Source organism: Bos grunniens, chromosome 29 (assembly GCF_055505025.1).
Source record: "Bos grunniens cultivar Pamir isolate PY7600 chromosome 29, Bosgru_T2T1.0, whole genome shotgun sequence".
NCBI lineage: Eukaryota > Metazoa > Chordata > Mammalia > Artiodactyla > Bovidae > Bos > Bos grunniens.
Window position 1 is genome coordinate 42,844,423 of NC_141193.1, and position 25,805 is coordinate 42,870,227.

Genomic DNA, 25,805 nt, shown 5'->3' on the forward strand with positions numbered 1-25,805 from the left:
GTGAATGAGTCACTTGCATGGGTCATTATCAAGGAAAGCAGCAAGGCCGAGGTAGCCCGTGCCAGCTGAGCTGAAGTATGTCAAATATTTAATAAATGAACCCAATGGGAATGGTGCTCCCAGGGGCTGAACAACACAAAAGTGAGGGAAAGAGCAAAATCAAAAGGCACGTCCACAGTCCCTGGAGATGTATCATTAACTCTACTTATAGAATTAGAGGTTTCATAAAATGATTTCTCTCTCTGAAAATGGGGCCCCTCATAAAGTATGGGTCTACTGCTCAATTTCTTCACATTCAACCACAAAAGGTGGCTCTTCTCAGGGAAAAAGTCTTCTCTCACCTGCTTTGATCTAGACAGCTTCTCCTCCACCACCTTCATCTGCCAACTCCTCCTCTTCATAATGTCAGTTCTGGCAGTGCAGCCAGAGAAGCATTCACACCCCTCTCCCCAGCTCCCACAGCACTAGTACAGATGCTTCTCATCACCCCGACCTTCTGAACTGAAACTGTCTGCTTACAAACTGCTGCCTACTCCCACCCCTCTTACACATAAGCTCCCTGAAGGCAAGTGTGTTCACCACTGAGGTTCCCCTGCCTAAAATACAATAGGGTCTCAGCAAATCTTTAATGAATAAATTTAATAAATAAACAAATGAGTTGTGGGAGAATTACACAAATTTAGAGGGTGACAAGAAGGCATCCAGCGATCTTTCAAATTCCCTCTGATATTCTGATTCTGACAGAGCCAGTAGGTATGAGCATAGCCCATCAGAGGGCCACAGCAGGGAATGCCTCGCCAACCGGCTTAGTTGAGTCAATGCTATGGTTTTTCCAGTAGTCATGTATGGATGCAAGAGTTGGACCATAAAGAAGACTAAGCATGCAAGAATTGATGCTTTCAAACTGTGGTGTTAGAGAAGACTCTTGAGAGTCGCTTGGACTGCAAGGAGATCCAACCAGTCAATCCTAAAGGAAATCAGTCCTGAATGTTCACTGGAAGGACTGATGCTGAAGCTGAAACTCCAATACTTTGGCCACCTGATACAAAGAGCTGACTCACTGAAAAAGGCCTTGATGCTGGGAAAGATTGAAGGTGGGAGGAGAAGGGTGCAGCATAGAATGATGGTTAGCATCACTGTCTCAATGGACATGAATTTGAGCAGACTCCAGGAGACAGTGAAGGACAGAGGAGCCTGGTAGGCTGCTATCCATGGGGTCACAAAGAGTCAGATGCAACTTAGCGACTAAATAACAACAACAAAATTAAACGAGTCAATACAAACCCTGGCACAATGTATATCCAAAAAATCCTGGCTCTTATCATTATGACTTGGGTTCCTTCCACAAGGCATTCTACTATTGAAAGAAATTCAGTATAATCTTGGTTGGAATCTTCAACACTCCCTTCAGAAGCCAGAGAAAGAAGGGGTGGGAACCGTCTACTGTGAATGAAGACCAGCGCCACTGAAGTCGTGAGGGAACTCAGCAGCCTTTGCCTCATGGGAAAAGTCACTGCACAGCTCAACAACCCAGAGGATGCTGCCTTGTACGGATGCTGGCTCCTCCTACTGTTTCCTGAAAGACCAAAGCAAACTACAGGATCCAGTAGGGTCTGCCTCCTCCAGAGCTCCACACCACAGGGGAATGTGTTCCAGGACCATTGTGCTACGGGCTTTGTAGACTGCTCCCAAACAATGATACAGAATCCAGACAAAACGCTTTCAAAAAAAAAAAATAATATTCTCAAGTTGCTAATCATTCAACTCTATCCCCTCCGGTCCTTCTGGCTTTCAATATCACTTTTAAAAGCAACTGCAGCTTTGATTTTCTCTTTTTCAACTTCCTCAAAAGCTGATGATCTTTCCACCAAAACTCCCTCTCCTCAAATGACTTGAGTACATTTTACTTCTACTGTGTCCTTTTGGTAGGAACTCTGTTTTCACCAGGCTGCCAGGCAACCATTTGGGTACAGAATGAATGCATGCTTTTAACCGCTGACCCTGGCACCCCCAATCATAGGCTATCCCTCAGATTTTCATCACACAGTCATAGAGCATCTTTTGTGCTCTGCATCAGAGAGGCAGTGGGCCACCACCCCAAAGGATTTCCCAATGTACTTTCTACACATCAAAGTGAAGGTCTGGAAGCTGACTATAACCACGTCTTTGCAAACAAAAGTGCTGAACACCAGTGACCCCTCTGCAATAGCCACGAGAATCAAAAGGCCTCCCCACAGTCCCTCACTATAAGACTGGCATTTGGAAAGAAGAGAACAGATGATGAAAGAAATCTTTGGTAGAAATGACACAAATGCAAACTAAAATAAAGCCATAGTCCCCAGAGTCTCCAAAGGCCCACGCAGATCAAGAGACATTAGAAACAGAGGCTCGAGATGAGCCCTGTGGAGCCCTCCACAGAAACTCTATATGGAGTTCAGATTTAGACTGACTTTGATGCCATTTGGTCCATGTCTGAGCCAGACAACATGTATTTCTGTGTGGGATCTGCCCCCCAGTGCCGCTGCTTACAGACTCTAGTACTGTTGTTTATGACTGTTTTTAGAACAGGTGGCAGGTTCTCCGTTAACATTTACTACATGAATCTAAACATATTGCCTCTAGAAGATAACTGATTATACATGCAAGCAAATCTTGAAATAGGACCACTTGGGAGGGATTTCTGGGCTTCCCTGGTGGCTCAGATGGTAAAGAATCTGCCTGCAACGCAGGAGACCCGGATTCAATCCCTGGGTCGGAAAGATCCTCTTGAGAAGTGAATGGCAACCCACTCCAGTATTCTTGCCTGGAGAATTCCATAGACAGAGGAGACTGACAGACTACAGTCCATGGGGTCGCAAAGAGTCAGACATGACTGAATGACTAACACACACACACACACACACAGATTTTATAGGATTAGAATGCCACCCTTGTGTTACAGATAGGTCAACTTCCAAAAGTTGGTCCAAATGTTATTTACTTGGCTCTAGAAACTCAGTTTCCAACAGAAACTGTGTCTAAAATTGAAAAGACAATGGACCATTAAAGAAAATTATATATAGAGGAAATAAATCTCCCATAATTCCATTGCCCTAACATGATCATTTTTACACATTTAGTTTCAAGTCTTTTTACAGAGCTACCTCTTTTTACAGTAATGCACATGGATATAGATTCCATTTAGTATTTTGCATTAAGCATTCATAAACATAAGTCAATACTTCTGAAATCTTCACAATGATCAAATGCTAATCTAAATCATAATATACTATCTTTGGAGGACAATTCAACTATTTATAACAACGCATTTATAAGAAAAGACTTTCTGAGCATTAGTTTTTCAGGAGTAGCAAACCTTCTCCCTGAGCTTCTGGCACGCCATCCCACACTTCCTTGACTTCCTGACCCCTGAGGTACACAGCAGGTCCTGGAATGATGTCTTAGTCCATCTGGGATGCTGCAACACCACAGACAGAGTGGCTTTGTTGTTGTTGTTCAGTCACTAAGTCATGTGCGACTCTTTTCATGCCAGGCTTCTCTGTCCATCACCATCTCCCAGAGTTTGCTCAAACTCACGTCTGTTGAGTCAGTGATGCCATTCAATCATCTCATCCTCTGTCACCCCCTTCTCCTCCTCAATCTTTCCCAGCATCAGGTCTTTTCCAATGAATCAGCTCTTCGCATCAGGTGGCCAAAGTACTAGAGCTTCAGCATCAGTGGGGCCCCAGGGCAGCCAACGGCAGCGGTGAGGCTGGGGTGCCCTCCAGTCCTGGGCGTCTTCCAACACCAGCTCCAGCCTTCCCCGTATCCCCTGCCCAGCCACTCCAGCAGGGCCTTTGTCTCAACCCCTAGCCTCATGTTGACTGACACCCAATGGCCAGTGAAGGTTTAAACACTCAATGGGGATCAGCAGTGGGACAGCCAGGCATGTCATCCAGCTATGCTGAGTGGCCGAAGGGCATGTCCCTGCTGGTTAGGGCCTGACAAAACCTGGTCCACTGCAGAAGGGAATGGCAAACCACTTCAGGATTCTTGCCTTGAGAACTCCATGAACAGTATGAAAATGGTGGCTTACACAACAGAAATTTACTTCTCACAGTAAAGACTAAGTCTAAGACCAAGGTATAGCTGATTCAGTTCCTGCTAAGGACCATCTTCCTGGCTTGCAGATGGCCATTTTCTTGCTTTATTTTCACATGGCAGAAAGGGAGAAGGGGTTCCCTCCTGTTTCTTTGATAAAAGCACTAAGCCCATCATGAGGGTGCCACTCTTGTGATCTAATTACCTCCCAAAGGCCCCACCATCAAACACCATCGCATTTAGGGGTAAGGTTTCACCCTGTGGATGGGAGGGGTGGGGGTCCATAACATGGTAAGCCTTGTCTTCAGCAGGGAGGCTGCAGCATGGGGGGCTCAGAGAAGTTTAGAGCAGAGACGGGGGCTTCCAGGGTGGGAGCTGTAGGAAGCTGGAGATGCTGACTGAAGCTGGGTTTTCCTATCTCTGGGCTACTCCCTACACATCCTGTTTTTTTTTTTTAGGGTGGGTCTCAAGAATGTCTCCATCCATCTCTGGTTTCAAGACACCACCTGTGTCTCCTAAACAGTTTCTTTTTTTCCCAGGCTTGGTTTAATGCTGGTGAACCTGGAAATAACAAAGGGTGAACGTGTTGTTGTGCTTCCCCAGTCTTCATGGTAAGTGGACCTCTAGGTACACTAAGGGTTGATGTCAGACTAACCTACATTCCAGATGCAGGTGAACTTGGGCATATACACCCCACAGAGAGGGGCACTGGGGAGGAAAAGCACCAGAGGAAAAGAAGGGGGGCTTTGGCGAGGAGGAGGGGAAGGAAGGGATGAAAGGAAGGAGCCTCAGCAGACGCCTCCCTGAATGATCCACTCATCCAATAACCCTTCACTGGGTAACAAACACTGGACCAAGAACTGTTCTAAGTACCTTGGATACATCCATGAATGAATAAGACAAAAATCTCTGTCTAAACAGAGCTTAGTAGGGATATACAAATGATAAACAAGAGACATGATAAGAAAATTAAACAGTATCTTTGTGACCGCATGGACTGTAGCCCACCAGGCTCCTCTGTCTATGGGATTCTCCAGGCAAGAAAACTGGAGTGAGTAGCCATTCCCTTCGCCAGGCGATCTTTCCAACCCAGGGATCAAACCCAAGTCTCCAGCATAGCAGGCAGATGCTTTACCATCTGAGCCACCAGGGCAGCCAAATAATATGTTAGGAAGGATCAAATACTATGCAGGAAAAGTAGATCATGTGAAGGGGACCAAGAAAGTTGAAAGGACTGTTTACAGCTTCCCATGGGGTGGTCTGAGTAGGTCTCACTGAGAAAGTGAGAAGCCTTGAAGAAGGTGAGGGAGTTAACCATGTGGCTATGCAGGAGCTGTGTGTTCTAGAAGAGGAATAACCAGGGCAAAGAGCCCAAGTAGGACCATGCTTGGAGTATCTGAGGTCTGCTTGATTTGGGCAGTGAGACTGAGAAGTAGGAGAAGAGGTCAGAGAGGGTCAAATCACGCAGGACATGGTAAGAACTTTGCTTCTGCAGAGTTTTGAGTAGAGGAGTGATGTGATCAAACTTTGTTTTAAAAGGATCACACTGGCTATTGTGGGGAAGATAAACAAAAGAAACAGAACGATACCAGCTAGGGTATCCTCAGACACGCAGATGACACCACCCTTATGGCAGAAAGTGAAGAACTAAAGAGCCTCTTGATGAAAGTGAAACAGGAGAGTAAAAAAGTTGGCTTAAAACTCAACATTCAGAAAACTAAGATCATGGCATCCGGTCCCAACATTTCATGGCAAATAGATGGGGAAACAATGGAAACCGTGAGAGACTTTAGTTTTGGGGGCTCCAAAGTCACTGCAGATGGTGACTGCAGCCATGAAATTAAGACGCTTCCTCCTTGGAAGAAAAGCTATGACTAATCTAGACAGCATGTTAAAAAGCAGAGACATTACTTTGCCAACAAAAGTCCATCTAGTCAAGGCTATGGTTTTTCCAGTAGTCATGTATAGATGTGAGAGTTGGGCTATAAAGAAAGCTGAGCACCGAAGAATTGATGCTTTTGAACTGTGGTGTTGGAGAAGACTTTTGAGAGTCCTTTGGACTGCAAGGAGATCCAACCAGTCCATCCTAAAGGAAATCAGTCCTGAATATTCATTGGAAGGACTGATGCTGAAGCTGAAACTCCAATACTTTGGCCACCTAATACGAAGAATTGACTCATTGGAAAAGACCCTGATGCTGGGAAAGATTGAAGGAGGGGGGAGAAGGGGATGACAGAGGATGAGATGGTTGGCTGGCATCACTGATGCGATGGACGTGAGTTTGAGTAGGCTCCAGGAGCTGGTGATGGACAGGGAGGCCTGGTGTGCTGTAGTCAATGGGGTCACAAACAGTCAAACACGACTGAGCGACTGAACTGATTGAACTGAGGCAGCTAGGGAGCGCTGTAATCATCCAGCAGAGAAATGGCAGCGCCTTAGGTCGGTGGGGGACCCGTGGTGAGAGCAGAGGCTGGATTCCAGATGTGGTCTGGAGACAGAGCAGTGGGACTACCTGGTGAATTGGACATGGGGTCTGAAAGAGAGTGGCCAGGGACTTGTGCAAGGTTTTAGCCTCTCAAACTGTGGTTAACAGACACAGAGAAGGAGATTGAAAGGAGCAGGACTACAAGTTGGAAACCCATGAGAAGGCTTCTGCCTAATCTAGACACAAGATGATGAAGGTATGAACAAGGCTGCTTGTAGAGGAGATGTAGAGAAACATGGATTTTAAAGGCTGGGATAAAACTGTTAGTAAATCAAGTTAAAATTTCAGATAAGCATTTTGTAGCCCTTTCCCTAATATCCATTCATTCTTTCCTTACTGGTATAGAATCTTTAGCAGGATATATGGGTGCCCAGCTAAAGATTAGTTTCCCTGGTTCTCCTGCAGCTATGACCAACTCTGACCAATTGGATGTGAATGAAAGTGATATTTGCAACGTCCAAATTCCACTAATTCCCTGCACACTTGCTTCTGTATAGAATAAATGGTAGAGACGAGAGCAACCATCCCGGACGACGAAATGGAAGATACACACTGAGGATGGCTGAGCAACCAACTCAAGCCACACATCAACGTGCTCATCGTTGCCTACCCAGGCTTGTTTATGAGAGAAACATGCTTTTATCTTGTTTAAGCCTCTGAGTCAGGGGTTTGCTTTGTAAAAGTTGCCTAACTTTTAGCCTAATGAATGTAAGTTCTTTTAGCTGTTTCAAGCACAAAGCCCTAACACCAAATGTTATCAATCCCAGGAAGCCAGGACAGTATTTGACGGGGAAGGATTTCATTCCAACCCGCCTCTGCTCATTTGTTCTTAAAATATCTGAACAGGGCTTGAGCTTCAATGCCCTGAGTCACTCTGCACAGGAGGCACATGTCCAGAACAAACTGCTGCTCATGGAACTGATGTTTACTGAATAATGCATTGCTTCTTTATTGAAGAAGCCCAACCCAACATCACATCAGAAGCAGAGGTCTCAAGAAGACATATTATGTCATCTGCCTCTGGAACAGAAAACAGCATCTCCAAGAAACCTCAAATTCTCCATACAACCCAATCATCACCTCCTGATTGATCAATGAGCCAAGCGTGTGATGACAGACTCCCCCCAACCCAAAGGAGGCAAAATCAAGTTCTAAACTGGCACGGAACAAAAACATCCTTCAGTCAAAGGCAAAGCCTAACTGTGTGGGAGTCTAAGAAGTCACCACTGCATACAGCAGGGATGGAGCTGAAACCTGTGCACCCAGCACCGCAGCCCAGCCCCCCAGGGCTTCCATGCCCACTAATCTAAATGCATGTAGTCCATGTGGGAAGATGGTCCCCATGCCCCACAATTTGAAGGGCCCACTGCATGAAATACACTGGGCCATTATCAGTGACTGGACCAAGCACCCTTCATTCATTCTTTCCCTGATCATCAAGCTCAAGAGATTAAAAAAAAAAAAAAAAAATGCAGAGAATCAACAGTTGACTCCCCTTCCCACCATGGCTATGGAGCATTCCATTAGATGGGTATACTGTAAATTGCTGAGCCATTCACTGGTTAATGCACATCTGGGTTGTTTCCAGACTTGGGCTATCGTTCGTAAAGCTACTATAAGCAAACAAAAAGGAAAAACTGCAGAGAAGCAGGTGAAGGCTCAGTGGAAGCACATGACAAAAATTATTGCTGGCACGTGGGTCAAAGGAGGGGGTTGACCCAGCCTGGGAAATATCACACCCCTGCAGTGAAATGCCCTGAAGTCTGGGAAGATCAAGATCAAGTAGGTGGATTTCCTCCCAACGGGCTACTTGTAAACATGTCTCCAGGCAACGAGAGCATTGGGCTAACTGTAAAGCCGTGACATTAAGGCTCGTAAAGTTGAGAGGAAAGGGGTTAGAACTTGATTGAGATCGTCCAAAGAGCAAATATTTATTGAGCATGTCAAGTCAGATGTAGAGAGTATCGTGTGACAAGACAGTCTCTGTCCTCATGGTGCTCGGGGTCTAGGGTGGAAGTCACACCACCAGCCATGACAGCAGGCAGCACTCAGCACCCAAAGGAAACACACACGGCATGAGAAGACAAATGGGCGGGGACTCGAGTCTAGTGTGGGGTGTGGGGACAGCACAGCCCTTCCCAAGAGGCCAGAGGTAAGCGGAGGCGGCAGTGCTGCGGGGGCTCACTTGCCACGTGAATAGGACGGAGGTGATTCCACCTATGAAGACAGCCTATAAAATGGGGTTGATCATTTCCTGTTTCATGTAGGTAAAATATTGCTGATATTCTGTAATGTGTAATCAAAGATTCACTCTGTTGCCACAATCATCTATATGAAGAACAGAAGAAGTCACTATGTAAATTTTAGAAGAAAAGCACAATATCGTTGTCTTCAAAAAGGAAATAGAAATTTTGGTGAATCAGAAGATCTAGACCCCTGTAGGGAACTCAGAATCACCTAGTTCCAATTGTTCTCATCGTGAACATGTCTAAGTCAGTCAAAACCAATGTGAATGAGAACCGTCATTGTGATTCAGCGAACTGAAAATCAGACGGTGGGCATCTTCTGCCCACCTCTGCAACCACTGACAATCTCTGTGGCTTCCTTTCAAGTGAGAAATTGCATGGCTTTCTCACCCTGTCTCTTCATCTGAAAATAAGAGGCTGGATGAAAACAACAGTCTTTATAACAGTTGTCATTTTAAAATGACAGTCCACAGTGAAAGTTGGCATTTCACATGGTGACTTGGTATAATACTTATATTTATTAAATTTGAATGCATTTACTACTTCTGAATTCTATTGTAACCCATGTCTTTGAACTTAAAAAAAAAAAAAAAGCTGGTTAGATCCACAAGATAATTCCATGTCTCATAGGTTGCGACTGGAAGTTTGAACAATTTCAGGCTAGGTCATAGCTAAGGGACTTTCCCACCCTGATTCTGGAACTTGTCAAAATGATCATCTAATATTTAGTTAGCCTTACAGTTTTCCAAAATGATTTCACAGGACTCCCCCGGGATCCTCATAGCAGTGGTGTGACATGGGCAGAGGGTCTAATGTGAGTCATCACAAATCATAGGGCGAGATTACAACAGCGCTGGGGCCAGACCCTGTGACTGCACAATGGCAGTGATGCCCGCCCTGTTCAGTAGCTCTTCTCTAGGAGAATTTCATCTCCTGATGACCCCCTTCCCTCAAGCTTCAACTTAAATGCCTCACCCACAAAGCAGGAGGCAAAACCAGTGCACATGTTCCAAGAACGTAATGTTAGTCTTCATGGTCACGCCCTTGTTACAGCCTTCAGGAACTGCCCAGTGCCAGCCACAAACGCAGGAAACTTGGTCCCTGCCCTGGAGGAGCTCTGAGTCTAGCAGAAAAGAAATCCACCCACAGGACTGCCCATTAAGGATGTCTCCCTTTCGAAGCCACCCTTTTCTTGTTTTCTTAGTGATAACCTCATTGGTTCTGTTGAACTCAGCAAGTCTCCCCATCTGGCTGCTGGAAAGTGTCAAGCTTTCAAGCCTTCCCTGGAGACTGCCCGAGCACTGGACATCAGCAGGGCAGCCAGAGAATGGCACCCCAGGAGGAAGTGGGGGCAGTGGCCAGGCAGTGTTGCTTCCTCCGCTGTCTCCCTTCCCTCCCCAAGGGCAAATGGGGGGGCCACAGGCTCTCTCAGCATCACCCCAGATACTCAGCCCAGACTAGCACCAGCTGACTTCAAGGATATACAAAAACTCTAACTTCATGAAAAGGTCAGGTCCCTAGATTTATGAATAATGTCCCATTTATCCTACTTAGGAGGAAAAAAAAATTATACCAGGGACAAAGGACAAGGGCAAGAATGCTTTCAGGAAACCATAAACCTAAGGCTAAAAAAAAAAAGACATTCAAGTCCTCCTTTCATTTTTTTTAAAACTATTCATAAAAATTCAGTGCTAATTCGAATATGCTAGTCCTTCTAAAGCTATTATTGTTAAAACAATCAGAGTCAGTAGTGGGAATTTATTATTTTGCTTTCCAGCATCTACCCTTCCTCCCTCTAATGACAATACACAGATTTACTTGGGGTGGGGTGGGGACACTTCCCCTTTATTCTAAACCGGCTGCTATGGGTACCCCTAACTTGAACTCCATCTTTAAATTCAGGGGTGAACGCTGACTGACTTAAGTCATAGTGGTCAGTTTGAGAGTAGAAGGGAGTCCAATTAGAGTCCATGGGACAGAAAGACTCCTTTCCTGAGCCTTCAGAGAAAGTGTCCTTTCTCTTCTACAGGCACCAGAAGTGAGTGCCTTTCAATCTCTGGATGGTGAGATGTGAGAACAGGAGACGGGGCCTGTGGCAGCAATGGGGTGAGAGACTCTGCAGGATGGACTCTGAAGATGCAGCTGACAACGCAAGAGCCGAGCAGGCAGCCGGAGAACCTGCATCTGTAAGGATGTGATCTGGACTGCTGAGTCAAAGTTGCCTGCAGTGCTTTCTTCCTCTGGACATTTAGTTACAGAAGGCCTTTATTCGCTAGGCTAGTTTGAGTTTCCTAACACCTGCCAACAAAGTTGTAATTCGTAAAACATCTTACCTATTCCAAAGTAGTAATACACAAAGGATTTAGGGTTTCTTGGAGGTGGCGGGGAGCAGGGATCATAGTGTGATGGGTGGAGGTTGAGAGAGAAATTTTCTTTCTTAGCTTCTTCTATTAATTCTGCAGGAAACAATACTTAGCATCTAGATAATTGTTCCTATTTCTCAAAAACACCTTTTCCACAACTATTTCCTCACTTGAATTTCACAATCCTGATTCAAGGAAATTGTGAAGAATTTTATCTTGCAGTAACTGCTTCTTTACCAAGCACTTTATATACTGTCAAAATCAAATTCAGTAATTCATTTGATTGTCACAATAGCTGAATGTGGTAGGGATGGTGGGTCTGTCATAACATCCACTTTAAGCAGGAGAAAGTGGAACCTCAGAGAAATCAAATGAGAGGCCCAAGTTAATATGAGATGGTGTTAGGAGACAGCCCTTAAACCCAGGTTTCTCGATTTTAACACCAATGATACTAAACTCCACTCCCAGAAGCAAATGTGTGTGCTCTTAAGCACCGTGTCAGCAGTGGGCTGAATTTGACCCAAGCACCGGAGATCCAGACCCAGATTTCAGTGGCAGAGTCAGAGCTAACCAGCTGACGACCTTGTCAAGTTTCTTTTGTCTTGTTTTCTCATTTGTAAAGGGAAAGGTTTCAATTTGGATCTCTGAGGCCTTTTCAAGGTCTGAATGTTCCATAATTCTAGACTTTCTTGTCCCGGCTCAAATTAAAAATTTTCTTCTCAGAATAATGAGAACCTTAGCTGATATTTGTTCTCATTGCGTGTCAGGAATTGTGCTAAGAACGCTATCTCTGTTTTCTCTTTAAATCTCACAACACTCCCGACCCAAATGTTTCGCTTTTACAGATAAGGAAACCTGGACAGCCAGGTTCAATGAACTGCCCCAAATTAACAGAATCAGCAAGCATCAAGGTGAGATCTGACTCCAGGTCCGAATGGTTAAGAGGATCTCAACCCAGTCTATATTTGTTCGTGAAGAAATCAGGCTCCCGCATTATTGGTGACCTCTTTCCAAGCAGAAGAGGGGCGCTAAAAAGCCAAACCGAGTCACACCAAGCTTCCCCTGGAAGGGCGTCTGGGAGGATCCTCCCGGGGCCCCGGGGGCGGGGCGCCCATCCCGCCAGCCCCGGGAGAGCGGCTTGGGCCCTCCTACCCTCTCCCGGTTACCTTGTTGAGATGCGGGTTCCTGGTGACATCGTACCCCCGCTTCTTCAGCGGCACGGGGCGCGCCGGGCGGGCCTTGGAGTGGCAGCCTCGGGCGGGCGCGGGAGGCGCCCAGCTCCGGACAGCTCCGCAGGCCCGGCCGGGCCGGAGAGTCAGCCGCGCGCCGGTGCCCAGCGCGGCGCCCATGGTCCTGGCGCAGACCTGGCACGGGGAGACACCAAGGTCAGGGGGGCTTTCGGGCCAGCCAGGACCCGCGCGCGCCGGGGACGTGTGCGCGGGGAGAGGGCGGGGGTCCCGCAGGCGCTCAGGCGCCCCGCCTCCCCCGCGGCCACCCGCGCGGCTCTCGCGGCTGGGCGGCGGGATTCAGGCCTGGGCGAGCCGGACCGAAGCGAAAGCAAGCTCAGGAAGCAGATACGGTGCGGGCGGCAGCCCGCGCCTCGCCCGCCTCCATCCCCGCAGAGAAGCAGCTGCGACTGCGCGGCGAGGGGGTTTCCAAACCTCCGAGTCCGCTCGATGGCGCGCCTCGGTCTCCCCAGCTTCTCCAGCCCACCTGTGCTGCGCCGGGAGCCGCTGTCTATGCGGCCCGGCTGCGGGGCAGGCGGGGCGAGACGCTGCGGGGCCGTTATTCCCCTCCTGCCAATGGCTGGACCGCGCCCGCGGCCTCGAGAGCGCGGAAGCGGGTGCGCCCTGCAAGACGAGTCTGCAAACCTCTGCGCGCCGTGCGGGGCTTCCCCGGGGGCGCTGCACAGCCGCGTGCGCGTGCCTCCGCGCTGATTATAAAGGAAGCTCAGGATGCGCTGCGAGCCGCTGTCTCTTGACAAGGCGAGCGCACAAAGCGGGCTCAGCGTTTAGGTATCAGTGGACCTGCTTAATAGCTCCAACATTTGGTGCAGGAGGCCCTTGGCTTCCCCGGCAAGGAGTTAAAACCCTCAGGCACCCAGCTCTGCGCTGCATTGGGCTGCCAAGTATATAGCCATTAGCCTCACGTGGCACTATACCTTTAAACAAGCTACTTTAAATGGAATAATATTTAAACTCTAGTTCCTTAGGCGCACTAGCCACGTGTCACGAGCTCAAGAGCCACCTGTCCATAGTAGCTTTGGGCCTCACAGAGGAGCCTGGCAGGCTACAGTCCGTGGGGTCGCAGAATCTGACACGACCGGGGGACTCAGCACAGCACAGCACAGATACGGAACATTTCCATCTTTGTAGAAAGTTCTAGCGGACAGCGCTAATACAAGGTCACCAGTTACTAAGACATGAATTGTTGGGAGCAGATAAGAACCTTGGGCGTCTATCACAGTCCTGAATTAATGGTAGATGTTTTTCACACAGTAACCAGCAAACCCCTCTTTAACACGAACTTTTCAGTGGGTGCGGAGTAAAACCCAGACTCTCTTTGGTGCTCACATGTTATCCTGTAGTTAACCTGGCTGCTGCGACTTCCTCATTCTACTTGGGTCTCCCTGGCACTGAGCTCTAGCCACACAGACTCCTCCCTGTATTTCTGCCCCCGGCCGGCTCCCTCACACCTCAGGGCCTTTGCACTTGCTGAGAGCGTGGAATGCTCCTGCTCTCAAGTCTCTGCTAAATTTTCAACTGGAACACCTTTCCTCTACTCCATCCAGTGTCAGCCTCCATTAGGGACTATGGTCATGAAGGAGATTTTCCTTTCTTAAAACTTAACACAGCCAGTAATTAGCTTGTTTTTCTAATTGTTTATTGCCTGTCTTCCCTTATAATGTAAGCATCATGGGGAAAGGCTCTTTGGCTGTAAACCCCTGTATCCTCACTTCTAGCTCAGTGCCTGGTACATTAGCTGTTGTTGTTTAATCACTTAAGTCATGTCTGACTCTTGCCACCCTATGGACTGCAGCCTTCCAGGCTCCTCTGTCCATGGGATTCCCCAGGCAAGAATACTGGAGTGGGCTGTCATTTTCTTCTCCAGGAGATCTTCCAACCCAGGAGTGGAACCCACATCTCCTGTTTGGCAGGCAGAAGACGCCTGGTAAGCCTGGGAAGATGCCAGTACCTGGGAAGCCGCCTGGTACATAGTTGCATAAGAAATAGCTGTTGGGTGACGGAATAGAAGTGGCAGTCACTTTCATGGACTGTGAACCCTCAGAATGATGGACAGGCGGCCTGTCCTCTACACTCCCCTTCAAGCCTTCCATGTAAGCAGCCTTCAGAATCTGCGCTCTGACTCTGTTCTGAGTACCAAATAGATATCTTAGGACTCTGGGCTGCCCTTGCCTGGATTCAGGATGAGAAACAACCATCGCCCCCTTCATTCTCTCCCCTTTCCAGTCCAACCTGCTATTTGCAGCTCAGTAATCTATATCAGGAGTTGGTGATGGACAGGGAAGCCTGGCATGCTGCAGTCCATGGGGTCGCAAGGAGTCAGATACAACTGAGAGACTGAACTGAACTGAATCTATATAAAAACAATACTTTCCAAATCAGAATTGAAATTACCTGGTAGGGGGATGGGGTGAGGGGCAAGATACAGATTTACAGACCCCCAATCACAGAAATTCCAATTAAGTATGGTTTAAATGCCTGTAGTCTGGTTTACTCTTGGACTGTACATTTACATAAACACATAAATGATCCTTTTTTCCCCTTAAACCCATTTCAGTCAGATTTTTGGTTGTTTGCAACTCAGAGTATTTTTAACTGATACTTTCCTGTCAACGCTGTTTTATATTTGCCAATCTTCCTACCATCAGCAAACATCTTGAGGGGAGAGAGAGAGAGAATGTGTGTGTGCGTGTTTCCATCTTTGGTACCTGACACATAGCAAATCATCCAAAACTTTTGAATGAGTCTAACTTTCCTCAATACAATGATCGGTTTCTCACCTGGAGGACATTGAATAGGTAACCTCAGTCATTTGAAACTTAACTAGAAACCAGGATGTAGACAAATGTTCCCAAATAAGCCAGTGTAATTTTTATCAATCTCTTCGCTAGAGCACATGCAGCTTATGTCTAAGATTCTCTCACGTGTGCTATATTCTCTTAGCCCAATATTGTTAAGTCTAACAATATTGCTTTTCTATCATGGGTGTTGATCTTTGGCCAAGTTAAAAAAAAAAAAAAAAGGTGCTAAAGGCAGGTTCACTAGGTGGAGCGGCAGAAAGTAGTGATGAGGAGGGGGCTGCCCTGTTCCTCAGACCCAGGTTCTTTCTCTAGGGTGCTGTCCGTCTCTCTGCAGAAGCATGAATGTGAAAAGGGGGAAGAAGAAGTTGAGGGCGCTGCTTTAGGGAAACGATGTGGATATGGCTCATGTGACATCAACTCACGTTCTGCAGGTGAAATGGAAGTCACGCAGTCCCATCAGCTACCAGGAAGCCTGGGAATACTGTCTCTAGCAGAAAGGCATGAACACCCTCTGCTAAAGCTCAGTGGGGGCGTCTACTACTGAAAGAAGGATGGGAGAAGGATACCTGGGAACTAGTGGCTACTACTAGCCTGGATATAATACTCATTTTATAGGAAAGTGTTTGCAATGGAGTGGATACTCAGAAACTGTTCACAATTATTACTGGCAGATGTGGCTTCCCTCTCTGCTTTCCTGGCATCTTCCTTACTTTCAGAGCTGAACGTAGGCTTACAGAGGCCAGATTCAGAGCTATGGACATGTTTCAGAACTTTTTCAGCTCCATACTACTCTGATTTCCTTAGCAAACCAGCCCCGTGGTCCCTGTGGTCTGATTCTGTACGATAGAACTAATGAGTCTCTGTAAAATTTGTCTCATTTGCTTTGCCTTCACATCCCATGCTCTGTCTACTGTCAGAAGTTGTGGTTGTGATGCTGCTTCCTGGAGTGGAAGGAAAGGAGTCCCATTCCCATCCTCCCTGGCCAAGGTTCCCATATTCCCAGCACACTTAGGACTCTTCCATTCTGATTGCAGAGATTTGCATATCTATCTGTTGCTCTTCAGTACTATACTGAGTTCCTTGAGGAGTGGAACCACCGTTTATGATTCTTTGCATCTCCAGTACCTAGGACAGTACCTAACAGCAAGAACGCAACCAGTCTGATGAATTAAATGAAACACATATAAATCAAATTTGTGCATACCCTTCTAAGAGCTGGACTTGTTAAAAACAAATTTGGTGCATTGGTAAAAGGGTATCAAAGCAGCTTAGGGTTTTAGTTCAGTTGACTGTCTCAAAGCAAGATGACGTGTCTTTTGTAAGCAGATTTTAATGACCCTACCTATAGATTTTTTAAAAAATGAAGGTGCATTAAAATTCATTATTTTTCAGCTAATCCCATTGCTTCACAAATGCATAATATTCTATGTAATATTTTATGAATACTGTGAATTCCTTAACTCACATTGCTGCCAGGAATATTTAGAGATACCCCAACTCTGTTGTTTACATAAGAAGGGATGGTGAGGGACGTTTATTTCCCCCTTGTCCTCGTCCTCACTGCTCCGCCTACATGCCCTGCACTTGGGGTCTTTGCTTAGGCAGTTTCATCTGCTCCCAGCACCTGCCTGTTAAAGCCTTGTCCTCCAGCTTCGCTCAAACACCACATTCTCTGGCAAGTCTTCTCAGATTCCTCTACCTGCAGCAGTTTGTCCCTCATCCACATGCTCCCCAAATTCCTCTCCTCTTGCACTTTTATGGTCTGTTTCTCTTTAAAGTGATTAACTTAGGTGCTTTCCCTCTCTGAGCCTCAAAGGAAGCTCATACCAAAGCTGTAAAAGCAACAGCTTTGCATTCAGACAGTCCAGGGATGAGCTTGTGTGATCTTGGGCATTTTATGTGACCTCTTTGAGGGCATGCTAACTTGCTTCTTCACCAGCTAAGCCATAGGGAAGCCCCTGTGGCTCAGATGGTAAAGAATCCACCTGCAATGTGGGAGACTTGGGTTTGATCCCTGGGTTGGGAAGATCCCGTGGAGAAGGGAAACGCCACTCACTCTAGTATTCTGGCCTGGAGAATTCCGTGGACTGTGTAGTCCATGGGGTCACAAAGAGTTGGACATGACTGAGCCACTTTCACTTTCTTAAGTTGCTTCAATTGTGTCCAACTCTTTGCAACTCTATGGACCAGAGCCTGCTAGGCTCCTCCATCCAAGGGATTCTCCAGGCAAGCATTCTAGAGTGGGTGGCCATGCCCTCCTCCAGATGTGACCTCTTTAAGCCCCATCATTTTCCTGGATAAACTAGGATTCTAATATTACTTCCCACATTGGTTTTTGGAGGAGTGATCTTTACTTTTTATTTTGCTTTTTTTTTTTTGTATTTTCAAATTAATTTTTATTGGAGTATAGTTGCTTTCTAATGTTGTGTTATTTTCTATATAGCAAAGTAAATCAGCTATATATATACATAGATCACCCTTTTTTGGGATTTCCTTCCGCTTTATGTCAACACAGAGCATTGCATAGAGTTTCCATGCTGAACAGTACATTCTTATTAGTTATCTATTTTGTATGTTCAGTTCAGTTCAGTTTAGTTGCTCAGTCATGTCCAACTCTTTGCGACCCTATGAATCGCAGCACACCAGGCCTCCCTGTCCATCACCAACTCCCGGAGTTCACTCAAACGCATGTCCATCGAGTCGGTGATGCCATCCAGCCATCTCATCCTCTGTCGTCCCCTTCTCCTCCTTCCCCCAATCCCTCCCAGCATCAGGGTCTTTTCCAATGAGTCAACTCTTCTCATGAGGTGGCCAAAGTACTGGAGTTTCAGCTTCAGCATCATTCCTTCCAATCAACACACAGGACTGATCTCCTTTAGGATGGACTGGTTGGATCTCCTTGCTGTCCAAGAGACTCTCAAGAGTCTTCTCCAACACCACAGTTCAAAAGCATCAATTCTTTGGTGTTCAGCTTTCTTCACAGTCCAACTCTCACATCCATACATGACCACTGGAAAAACCATAGCCTTGACTAGATGGACCTTTGTTGGCAAAGTAATGTCTCTGCTTTTGAATATGCTATCTAGGTTGGTCATAACTTTCCTTCCAAGGAGTAAGCGTGGCTTACTTTTATTTATTATACTTTTAATTTCATGGCTGCAGTCACCATCTGCAGTGATTTTGGAGCCCAGAAAAATAAAGTCTGACACTGTTTCCCCATCTATTTCCCATGAAGTGATGGGACCAGATGCCATGATCTTCATTTTCTGAATGTTGAACTTTAAGCCAACTTTTTCACTCTCATCAAGAGGCTTTTTAGTTCCTCTTCACTTTCTCCCATAAGGGTGGTGTCATCTGCAGTGTCTATATGTCGATCCCAATATTTATTTTTATAAAGCACATTGTAATGCACTTATCACATGCCAGGCACTGTTCTAGGAGTTTATAAACATTAACTCACTTATTATTTAACAGTTAATGATATGAGAAATACTCTTACTGTGTTTCTATGAAACACTGAGCTCTTTATTAAACTATCTCCTTCAGCTCCAGATCTATGTTTCTACACTCTGGTTTATGGCTGGAGTTGGTACTCTGCAAACCAGTTCTTTGGGGGCAGTGAAAGGGAAAGTGTGAAAGTGTTAGATGCTCAATTGTGTCCAACTCTTTGCGACCCCATGGACTGTAGCCCGCCAGGCTCCTCTGACCATGGGATTTTCCAGGCAAGAATACTGGTGTGAGTGGCCATTACCTTCTCCAGGGGATCTTAAGTTTCCTATTAATTTCTGTCAATAGGGACAGTAGAGGGAGACTGAGGGCTGGAGAGGAAAGATGTCCTTTCTGTTTACCTGCTATTATTTCCTTTCAGTATCCACCTCAGCCACAGTCCTTCGCCCACCGTAAACCGCTGGTCCCAGCCTCTTCCACTCTCTGGAAGCAGCCTCACCACCCCTGCCAACAGCAGAGTGTCACGTCCTCCACGTGTCCATATCCTGATGGTCCGGCCTCTTCCCTTTCCTCCAGCCTCAGAAGTGGGAGCTGCTTCCTGCAGTCTCTCTCTGTGCTTGCCTCAGCACTCTCCCTTTGCATTCAGCCCTCTGCGCGTGTGCTTACCAAGTCGCTTCAGTCATGTCCTATGGACTGCAGCCCACCAGGCTCCATTGTCCGTGAGGCTCTCCAGGCAAGAACACTGGAGTAGGCTGCCATGCCCTCCTCCAGGGGATCTTCCCCACCCAGGGATCGAACCTGCATCTCCTGTCTCCTTCCTTGGCAGGCAGGTTCTTTACCACTGGCACCACCTGGGAAGACCATTCAGCCCTCTAGCACCTTGTGAAGCCAGTTGTTTGTATAAATCCTTTCTGTTGATCCACACTACTCTGGGGCTTCCCAGGTGGTGTTAGAGTGGCAAAGAATTCACCTGCCAATTCAGGAGACCCAGGAGACGCCAGTTCGATCCTTCAGTCGGGAAGAGCTCCAGGAGAAGGAAATGGCAAGCCACTCCAGTATTCTTGCCTGGAGAATCCCATGGAGAGAGGAGTCTGGTGGGCTACAGTCTGTGGTGTCGCAAAGCGTCAGATATGACTGAGCAGCTGAACGCACGCACGCACACACACACACACCCCTACTATAGTCTGGTCTCCTTGACTGGACCCTGCCTGCTAGTATTATTATCTCCATTTTACAGATGAGAACACAAAATCTGGAGAAGCTAAATAACTCACTGAAGTGAGCCAGGACATTTTTGGTGGGCAGTGGAGGAGGGGACAGATTTTAACCCAGGTTCCAGAGGCCATGGTGGTCACCGGGACGCAAAGGGCTTACATTTAGGGAGTGTTGAGACTGGTCTCTTGATGAAAGTGAAAGAGGAGAGTGAAAAATTTGGCTTAAAGTTCAATACTCAGAAAACTAAGATCATGGCATCTGGTCGCATCACTTCATGGGAGATAGATGGGGAAACAGTGGAAACAGTGTCAGACTTTATTTTGGGGGGCTCCAAAATCACTGCAGATGGTGATTGCAGCCATGAAATTAAAAGACGCTTACTCCTTGGAAGGAAAGTTATGACCAGCCTAGATAGTATGTTCAAAAGCAGAAACATTACTTTGCCAACAAAGGTCCATCTAGTCAAGGCTATGGTTTTTCCAGTGGTCATGTATGGATGTGAGAGTTGGACTGTGAAGAAAGCTGAGCACTGAAGAATTGATGCTTTTGAACTGTGGTGTTGGAGAAGACTCTTGAGGGTCCCTTGGACTGCAAGGAGGTCCAACCGGTCCATCCTAAAGGAGACCAGTCTTGGGTGTTCATTGGAAGGACTGATGCTAAAGCTGAAACTCCAATATTTTGGCCACCTCATGCAAAGAGTTGACTCATTGGAAAAGACTCTGAAGCTGGGAGGGATTGGGGGCAGGAAGAGAAGGGGACAACGGAGGATGAGATGGCTGGATGGCATCACCGACTCGATAGACGTTGAGTTTGAGTGAACTCCAGGAGTTGGTGATGGACAGGGAGGCCTGGTGTGCTGTGAGTCATGGGGTCGTGAAGAGTCAGACACAACTGAGCAACTGAACTGAACTGAACCTGGCCTGGTGTGGTCAGACACTCAATGGACAATTATGATCTGCTCTGTAGTCATCATCTTCATCGTTACTCTCAGCCTTGCATCCTACAAGACACCGAGCACAGGGGTGGGTGCGATAAATATCCTTGGAACTGAATTGATTTGCCTGAATGTTGTTGTTCAATTACTCAGTTGAGTTGGACTCTTTGCGACCCCATGGACTGCAGCATGCCAGGCTTCCCAGTCCTCCACTATCTCCCGGAGTTTGCTCAAACTCGTGTCCACTGAGTCGGTGATGCTATCCCACCATCTCAGCCTCTGTGTCCCCCTTCTTCACCTGAATAGGGAAGGACACAGTGGCACAGAGGGGCCATGAAGCCTTTGTATCGGATCCCTCCGAGCCCCTCCTCTAGAGCCGTTTACAGGGTAACCATCACTCCCTCTCTTCCTATCCCTCTCTCCACCTCCCTGCCACCCGCCCCGTCCCATTAAGCGGGAATAATCAGTTCTCTGACATTCCGAAAATGTCACGAGGAGAAATGAAAAGAGTAATTTGGTTGGGTAGCAGAAGAAAACATGTGTCTTATTCCTCTATGGCACTGCATTCTGTTTCTCTATTCCTCTGTTGCATTGCCATAATTTAGTGATGGCTAATTTTAACAAGAGAGGAACATCTTTGAAGTAACCACGTTTCCAACAGAGGTGGCTGCCAGATCCAGTGAGGCCTGCATACTCTTATCACAAAAACATTTCTAAATCTTTATTTATAAATCCATTCAACCTTCTATTCAAGCAGCTGTTGTACCAAACATAATTGCTTCCAGAGAGAAGGAAATAACATACTGCCTTTCTTTCTCATCAGACTCCCTGCCTGATTCTCATTTAGTTCCGCACTAATCCTGAACAGGCTTGTTCCCCTTCTCAGCCTGACCAATGGACCAGCCTTTACTTCCACGGTTTGGTTTATGCACAGACAATTTATAATCCATTTCATACACGCCCTCACTTCCGTCCTGCAATAGGAATGCCTAGAGAAAAACGTTCTCGATCAGCTACCAGAGAGAGCACGAATAACCAGCGCTTCTTGTATCTCCTCTACGCCTCTGGTTTTCCCAGAGGCTGTTTTAGAAAATCTGTCTTCGGCCCGTCCCGAACCTTCTGCTCAATCCCTCTGTCCTCTGACAGCCACCACGGCCATCCTCCGCTTCTGCTCCTGGCCCCTCGGCCTCTTCTCTGCTCACAAAAAAGTTAGACAAAAACGCAACTGTTGGGAAAAGGCAGGATGCGGAAGCAGAAACTCAGGGCAGCCGCTGCTGGGCTGAGCAGCTGATAAGGGGGACGAAATCTGCGCCGGGCTGTTTGCTGGAGGTCAGGGCGGGCTCTTTGTCTGCGGTGTGACCGCCCCTCTGACCCTCTCAGCGTCCCGCCCGCCCCCGCCGACCCCCGCTTGGCCAGCTCAGCTTCTTCCCTTTTTCACCTGCGCGCTTGTTAAACCGTAATGAGCGTAGCCTCCTGCTTCCTCATTGACTTTCCAACCTTCCTGACACCCTTCCGGGATGGGGAGGAATTCGTGGTCTTCCCTGCTGACCGTCTTCTCAGGGGAACAAAAATCATCAAATTTCTGGAGGAATCCTGGGGATATCAAGGGGCGTTCCAGTTATTTTTGCTTTCGGTGTTTCCCAAGTAGACGTTTTCTTTAGACACATAATTGGTGAGAGTGACAGGCCTCGTCAATTCCTCGAGAGGAGCGATAAGCCTCTCTTTGGCTCCTTATTGCTCCAATTGGCTTTTGTTCCTTCTTCCCACCAGATTTAACCGCTCAGCCCCTCCCCTCAGCTCTTATTCAGCCTCAAATCCCTCTGCGGAATTCACTGAGCCTTTCTTTCGCCAAAGAGATGTAATTTGCTTCCTTTGTGGATTCACAGGTTAGAGCTGCAGCTGGGATGGTTTATTCTTGCCCTGGGTGTTATCTGTGCCATCGGGCAACCTCCAGAGCAAGCATTCAGTGGGCTGTGAAACCAGATGGGCTGTGAAACCAGATGTGCGTTCTGACCAAAAGGGTCAGGGTTTCCCGCTCCAGGTCACACCAATTGTTCTCCGCAGGCCACTAGTTATCAGGACTATGCTTGCTTCTCAGAGCAGATGGATTTTAGTTCTTCTCAGCTTAAATCGGGCTTGGTTTCAAATCTAAGACTGGCTTGCAGAGGTCCAAGCGGAGACTGATCCAGTAGTTATCTGGCTGGTATGAATGGGAGAGGCACATTTTTTGCTTTTCAGGCATCAGAATTAGTTACACATCGTTTTATGCTTTTGCAGGCTTAACCCCGCTGTTTCAAAGGAGGTTTTGAGATTCGAGCTCCATCAACCTATTATGTAACACTTTAATTTGCACAATAAAATAAAGGATAGAAACTTCGGTTACCGTTTCAGATTTTCGCCAGTATGAATGTCCTGTTCTTTGTGTAGTACTGAGAGCCTTCTCTTTGGACTCCGATACATCTGGGATTGAGTCCCCACTTTGTCACTCACTAGCTGTGTGATGTTGGGAGATTTACTCCATCTTGCTGAACCTCAATTTCCTTATCTTTAAAATGAGGATGATAATCATAGTAGCTAACTCATAAAGTAGTTGTGAGGATTAAATACCTGGTCCACAGGAAATCTGCAATAAATAGCAATTATTGCTATTTCAATGCTTCCTCTGCCTTCCCACAGAACAATTCTAGGTACATCGTAATTGCTGAATAAATATTGGTTAAATTGCACTTGACTGAATTTTCAAAGATCCAGCTCTCAGTGAGTCACTGTGAAATACTGGTACATCTCCAAGGCGGTTGAGGCCCAGAGGAGGGGCTGAATGTTCAGTGAGTTTTAGCTGTACTTTAATTATTGCAGAAAACACAGGCACAGAGTACGAACCTTTTAAATACTGTTAAAATCTGTGTTGTGTGAATGCTCCCTGGGCCCCCTCTCATGCTGCAGTCGCTCACACCACTGGCCTATAGTTCGCTAGCTCTGTCTCCCTCTACCTATCAAATGCCAGGACCTCAGCTCACCCCAGCTTTGTGCTTACCTAGGGTTCTGCCCAGCAGCGAGGCAGGTTTCAGAATCTGAACCACACCAAGGCTCTCCCTTTTGGGTGCTCGCCTTCTGCTCAGTGGGGCTGTGGCCGCGGGTTCGGGTCCCCACGAAGCTGCAACTCTGCTCAGACCCTGCCGAGGGACTCTGACCACTGTAACTTCTGGGGTGGCTTTCCCAGCTGATGCCACTTCAAACCCCTCTGTTTCTGCCTGTCTCAGCATGTCTGTGGTCTTCCACCTTTTCTCTTCAGCTGGAGACTCTTCTAGAGCCCGGCTGTCTTGGTGGTGGCAGAGGAAGGTTGAGATGAAGACCTAGGACACCTCTCGACACAGTGCTTTCAGATTTATCGTCTCCTTGGAAGAGCAGAGATCCCTGGCAGACTTGGTTAACACATTCTCTCCTCATCCCAGAGCACACAGATGGTCCTGGGGGGAGACAGGGCAAAGTGGATTTCAGGATAAGCCCACCTGGACTCTGTCTGACTCTCTGCTTCCTCCTATCCAGGCTCCTAATTCCAACCTATCCTGGAAACTATCTTTAACAGTTTTTCTAGAAGAAAAGCATTTTCTCTATCTGTATTCAAGCTTCAGTAGGTCCACTTGGTTTAATGCACGCGCATGCGCGCACGCACACACACACACACACACACACACACACATCAGTTGTAACATGTATTAATTGTTGTCTAGTTGCTATGTTATGTCCACCTCTTTTGTGACCCCATGGATTGTAGCCCACCAGGCTCCTCTGTCCGTGGAATTCTCCAGGCAAGAATACAGGAGTGAGTTGCCATTTCCTTCTCCAGGGGATCTTCCCAACCCAGGGATCAAACCTGGGTCTCTTGAATTGCAGGAAGATTCTTTATCATCTGAGCCACCAGGGAAGCCCTCAACTGTAATTAGGCTCAAGTGTTTCTTCACAAGGCTCCAAGGCCACATGCAAATCAGCTCCGTGCCCAGCGATTCAAATGTCCATAGCATCCTGTCACATTTAAGACATTTGCCAAAAAAAAGAAAAAAAAAAAAAAAGACATTTGCCAGGCTAGTGCATACAGAGGACTAACCTCCAGTAGGAGGTATGTAAATTCAATAGAATTGCCCTCAAATCCAAGTTCTTCCCACTCCAGGTGCCCTGCCACTTATTGTTTTAAAAATATTTGCTTTAACAATATGTGTGTGACAGAAGTGAAGGTAGGAACTGGAATTTCTTTATAAATCAAGAGAATTATCAAGGTTGAGCTGGGAGCTTTCTAAAACTCCTGGTAATTACAGAATACATGAAATGACATAACTCTCACATTGGCAGGGACCTTAGGGATCATCCAGGTTTTATAATAAATCAGTGATGGTGTCAAGAATAGACATTTTGCTCAATGAGAACAGATTTCTGGATGCAAGAAGACACTTACCCCTGCCTGGGACATCTAATGAAATAAAGAAAATGCTCTCATTTGAGGAAGAAAACCATTCCTTATGATGAAAAAAGAATGATCACACTCAGCAGCCTTATTTTCCCACTTTTATCAAGCCTCAGGTTTCAGAAAGGAAATTTCTCCTTTAGAAGAAGAAAGTGAGAGACGATGGATAAATAATGCACATGCCGAACACTGGAGCTCTCACAGAGAGAAAATTCAAGGCAATTAGACTACAAGTCAGGAAATTTTTTATCTAATCTCAAGTTCCGACTAGCTCTAACCAAGCCAAGAAAATGAAAATTCTGGAGAGACTAATAATTGATTGATAATGGATGAGAATGAGTCAAGAGGATATCAAATTGAAACAGTCTGTTTACATTTCTCAGGTCTTGCTTACCAGCCAATACAACAGGATATTGAGTGGGATTTTTCTTATTATGTCAGGATTTCAGCTAAAGCCCTGACCTAAGGACAATAGGTAGTTCCCCATATTCTGTAAAGAAACCAAAAAACCATTAGACACGGCCTCCAGGA

The 25,805-nt window shown here is 46.7% G+C and overlaps 1 protein-coding gene and 1 long non-coding RNA gene across 7 annotated transcripts in view; one reads left to right on the top strand and one right to left on the bottom strand.

The window, feature by feature from the left end:
• Positions 1–13,001, bottom strand: part of ME3 (malic enzyme 3) — a 220,785-nt gene extending 207,784 nt beyond the window's left edge. For 4 of the 6 annotated variants that reach the window (XR_015157908.1, XM_086384725.1, XM_086384723.1 and 1 more), the window contains exons 1-2: positions 12,836–13,001; positions 12,341–12,538 (exon numbers count right to left, since the gene is read on the bottom strand). Coding sequence is in view for 4 of the 6 variants with exons in the window: in XM_086384725.1 (XP_086240851.1) it covers positions 12,341–12,523 (183 nt within the window). In the remaining 2 variants the exon portion in view is untranslated. The remainder of the gene's footprint in view (positions 1–12,340; positions 12,539–12,835) is intronic. The other 2 variants (XM_086384724.1, XM_086384729.1) reach the window with 2 other exon arrangements.
• Positions 12,421–23,210, top strand: LOC147342553 (uncharacterized). The gene is made up of 3 exons (XR_015157913.1): positions 12,421–12,559; positions 14,286–14,345; positions 23,093–23,210. It is a non-coding gene; the product is annotated as an uncharacterized LOC147342553 (long non-coding RNA).
• The last annotated feature ends 2,595 nt before the right edge of the window (positions 23,211–25,805 follow it).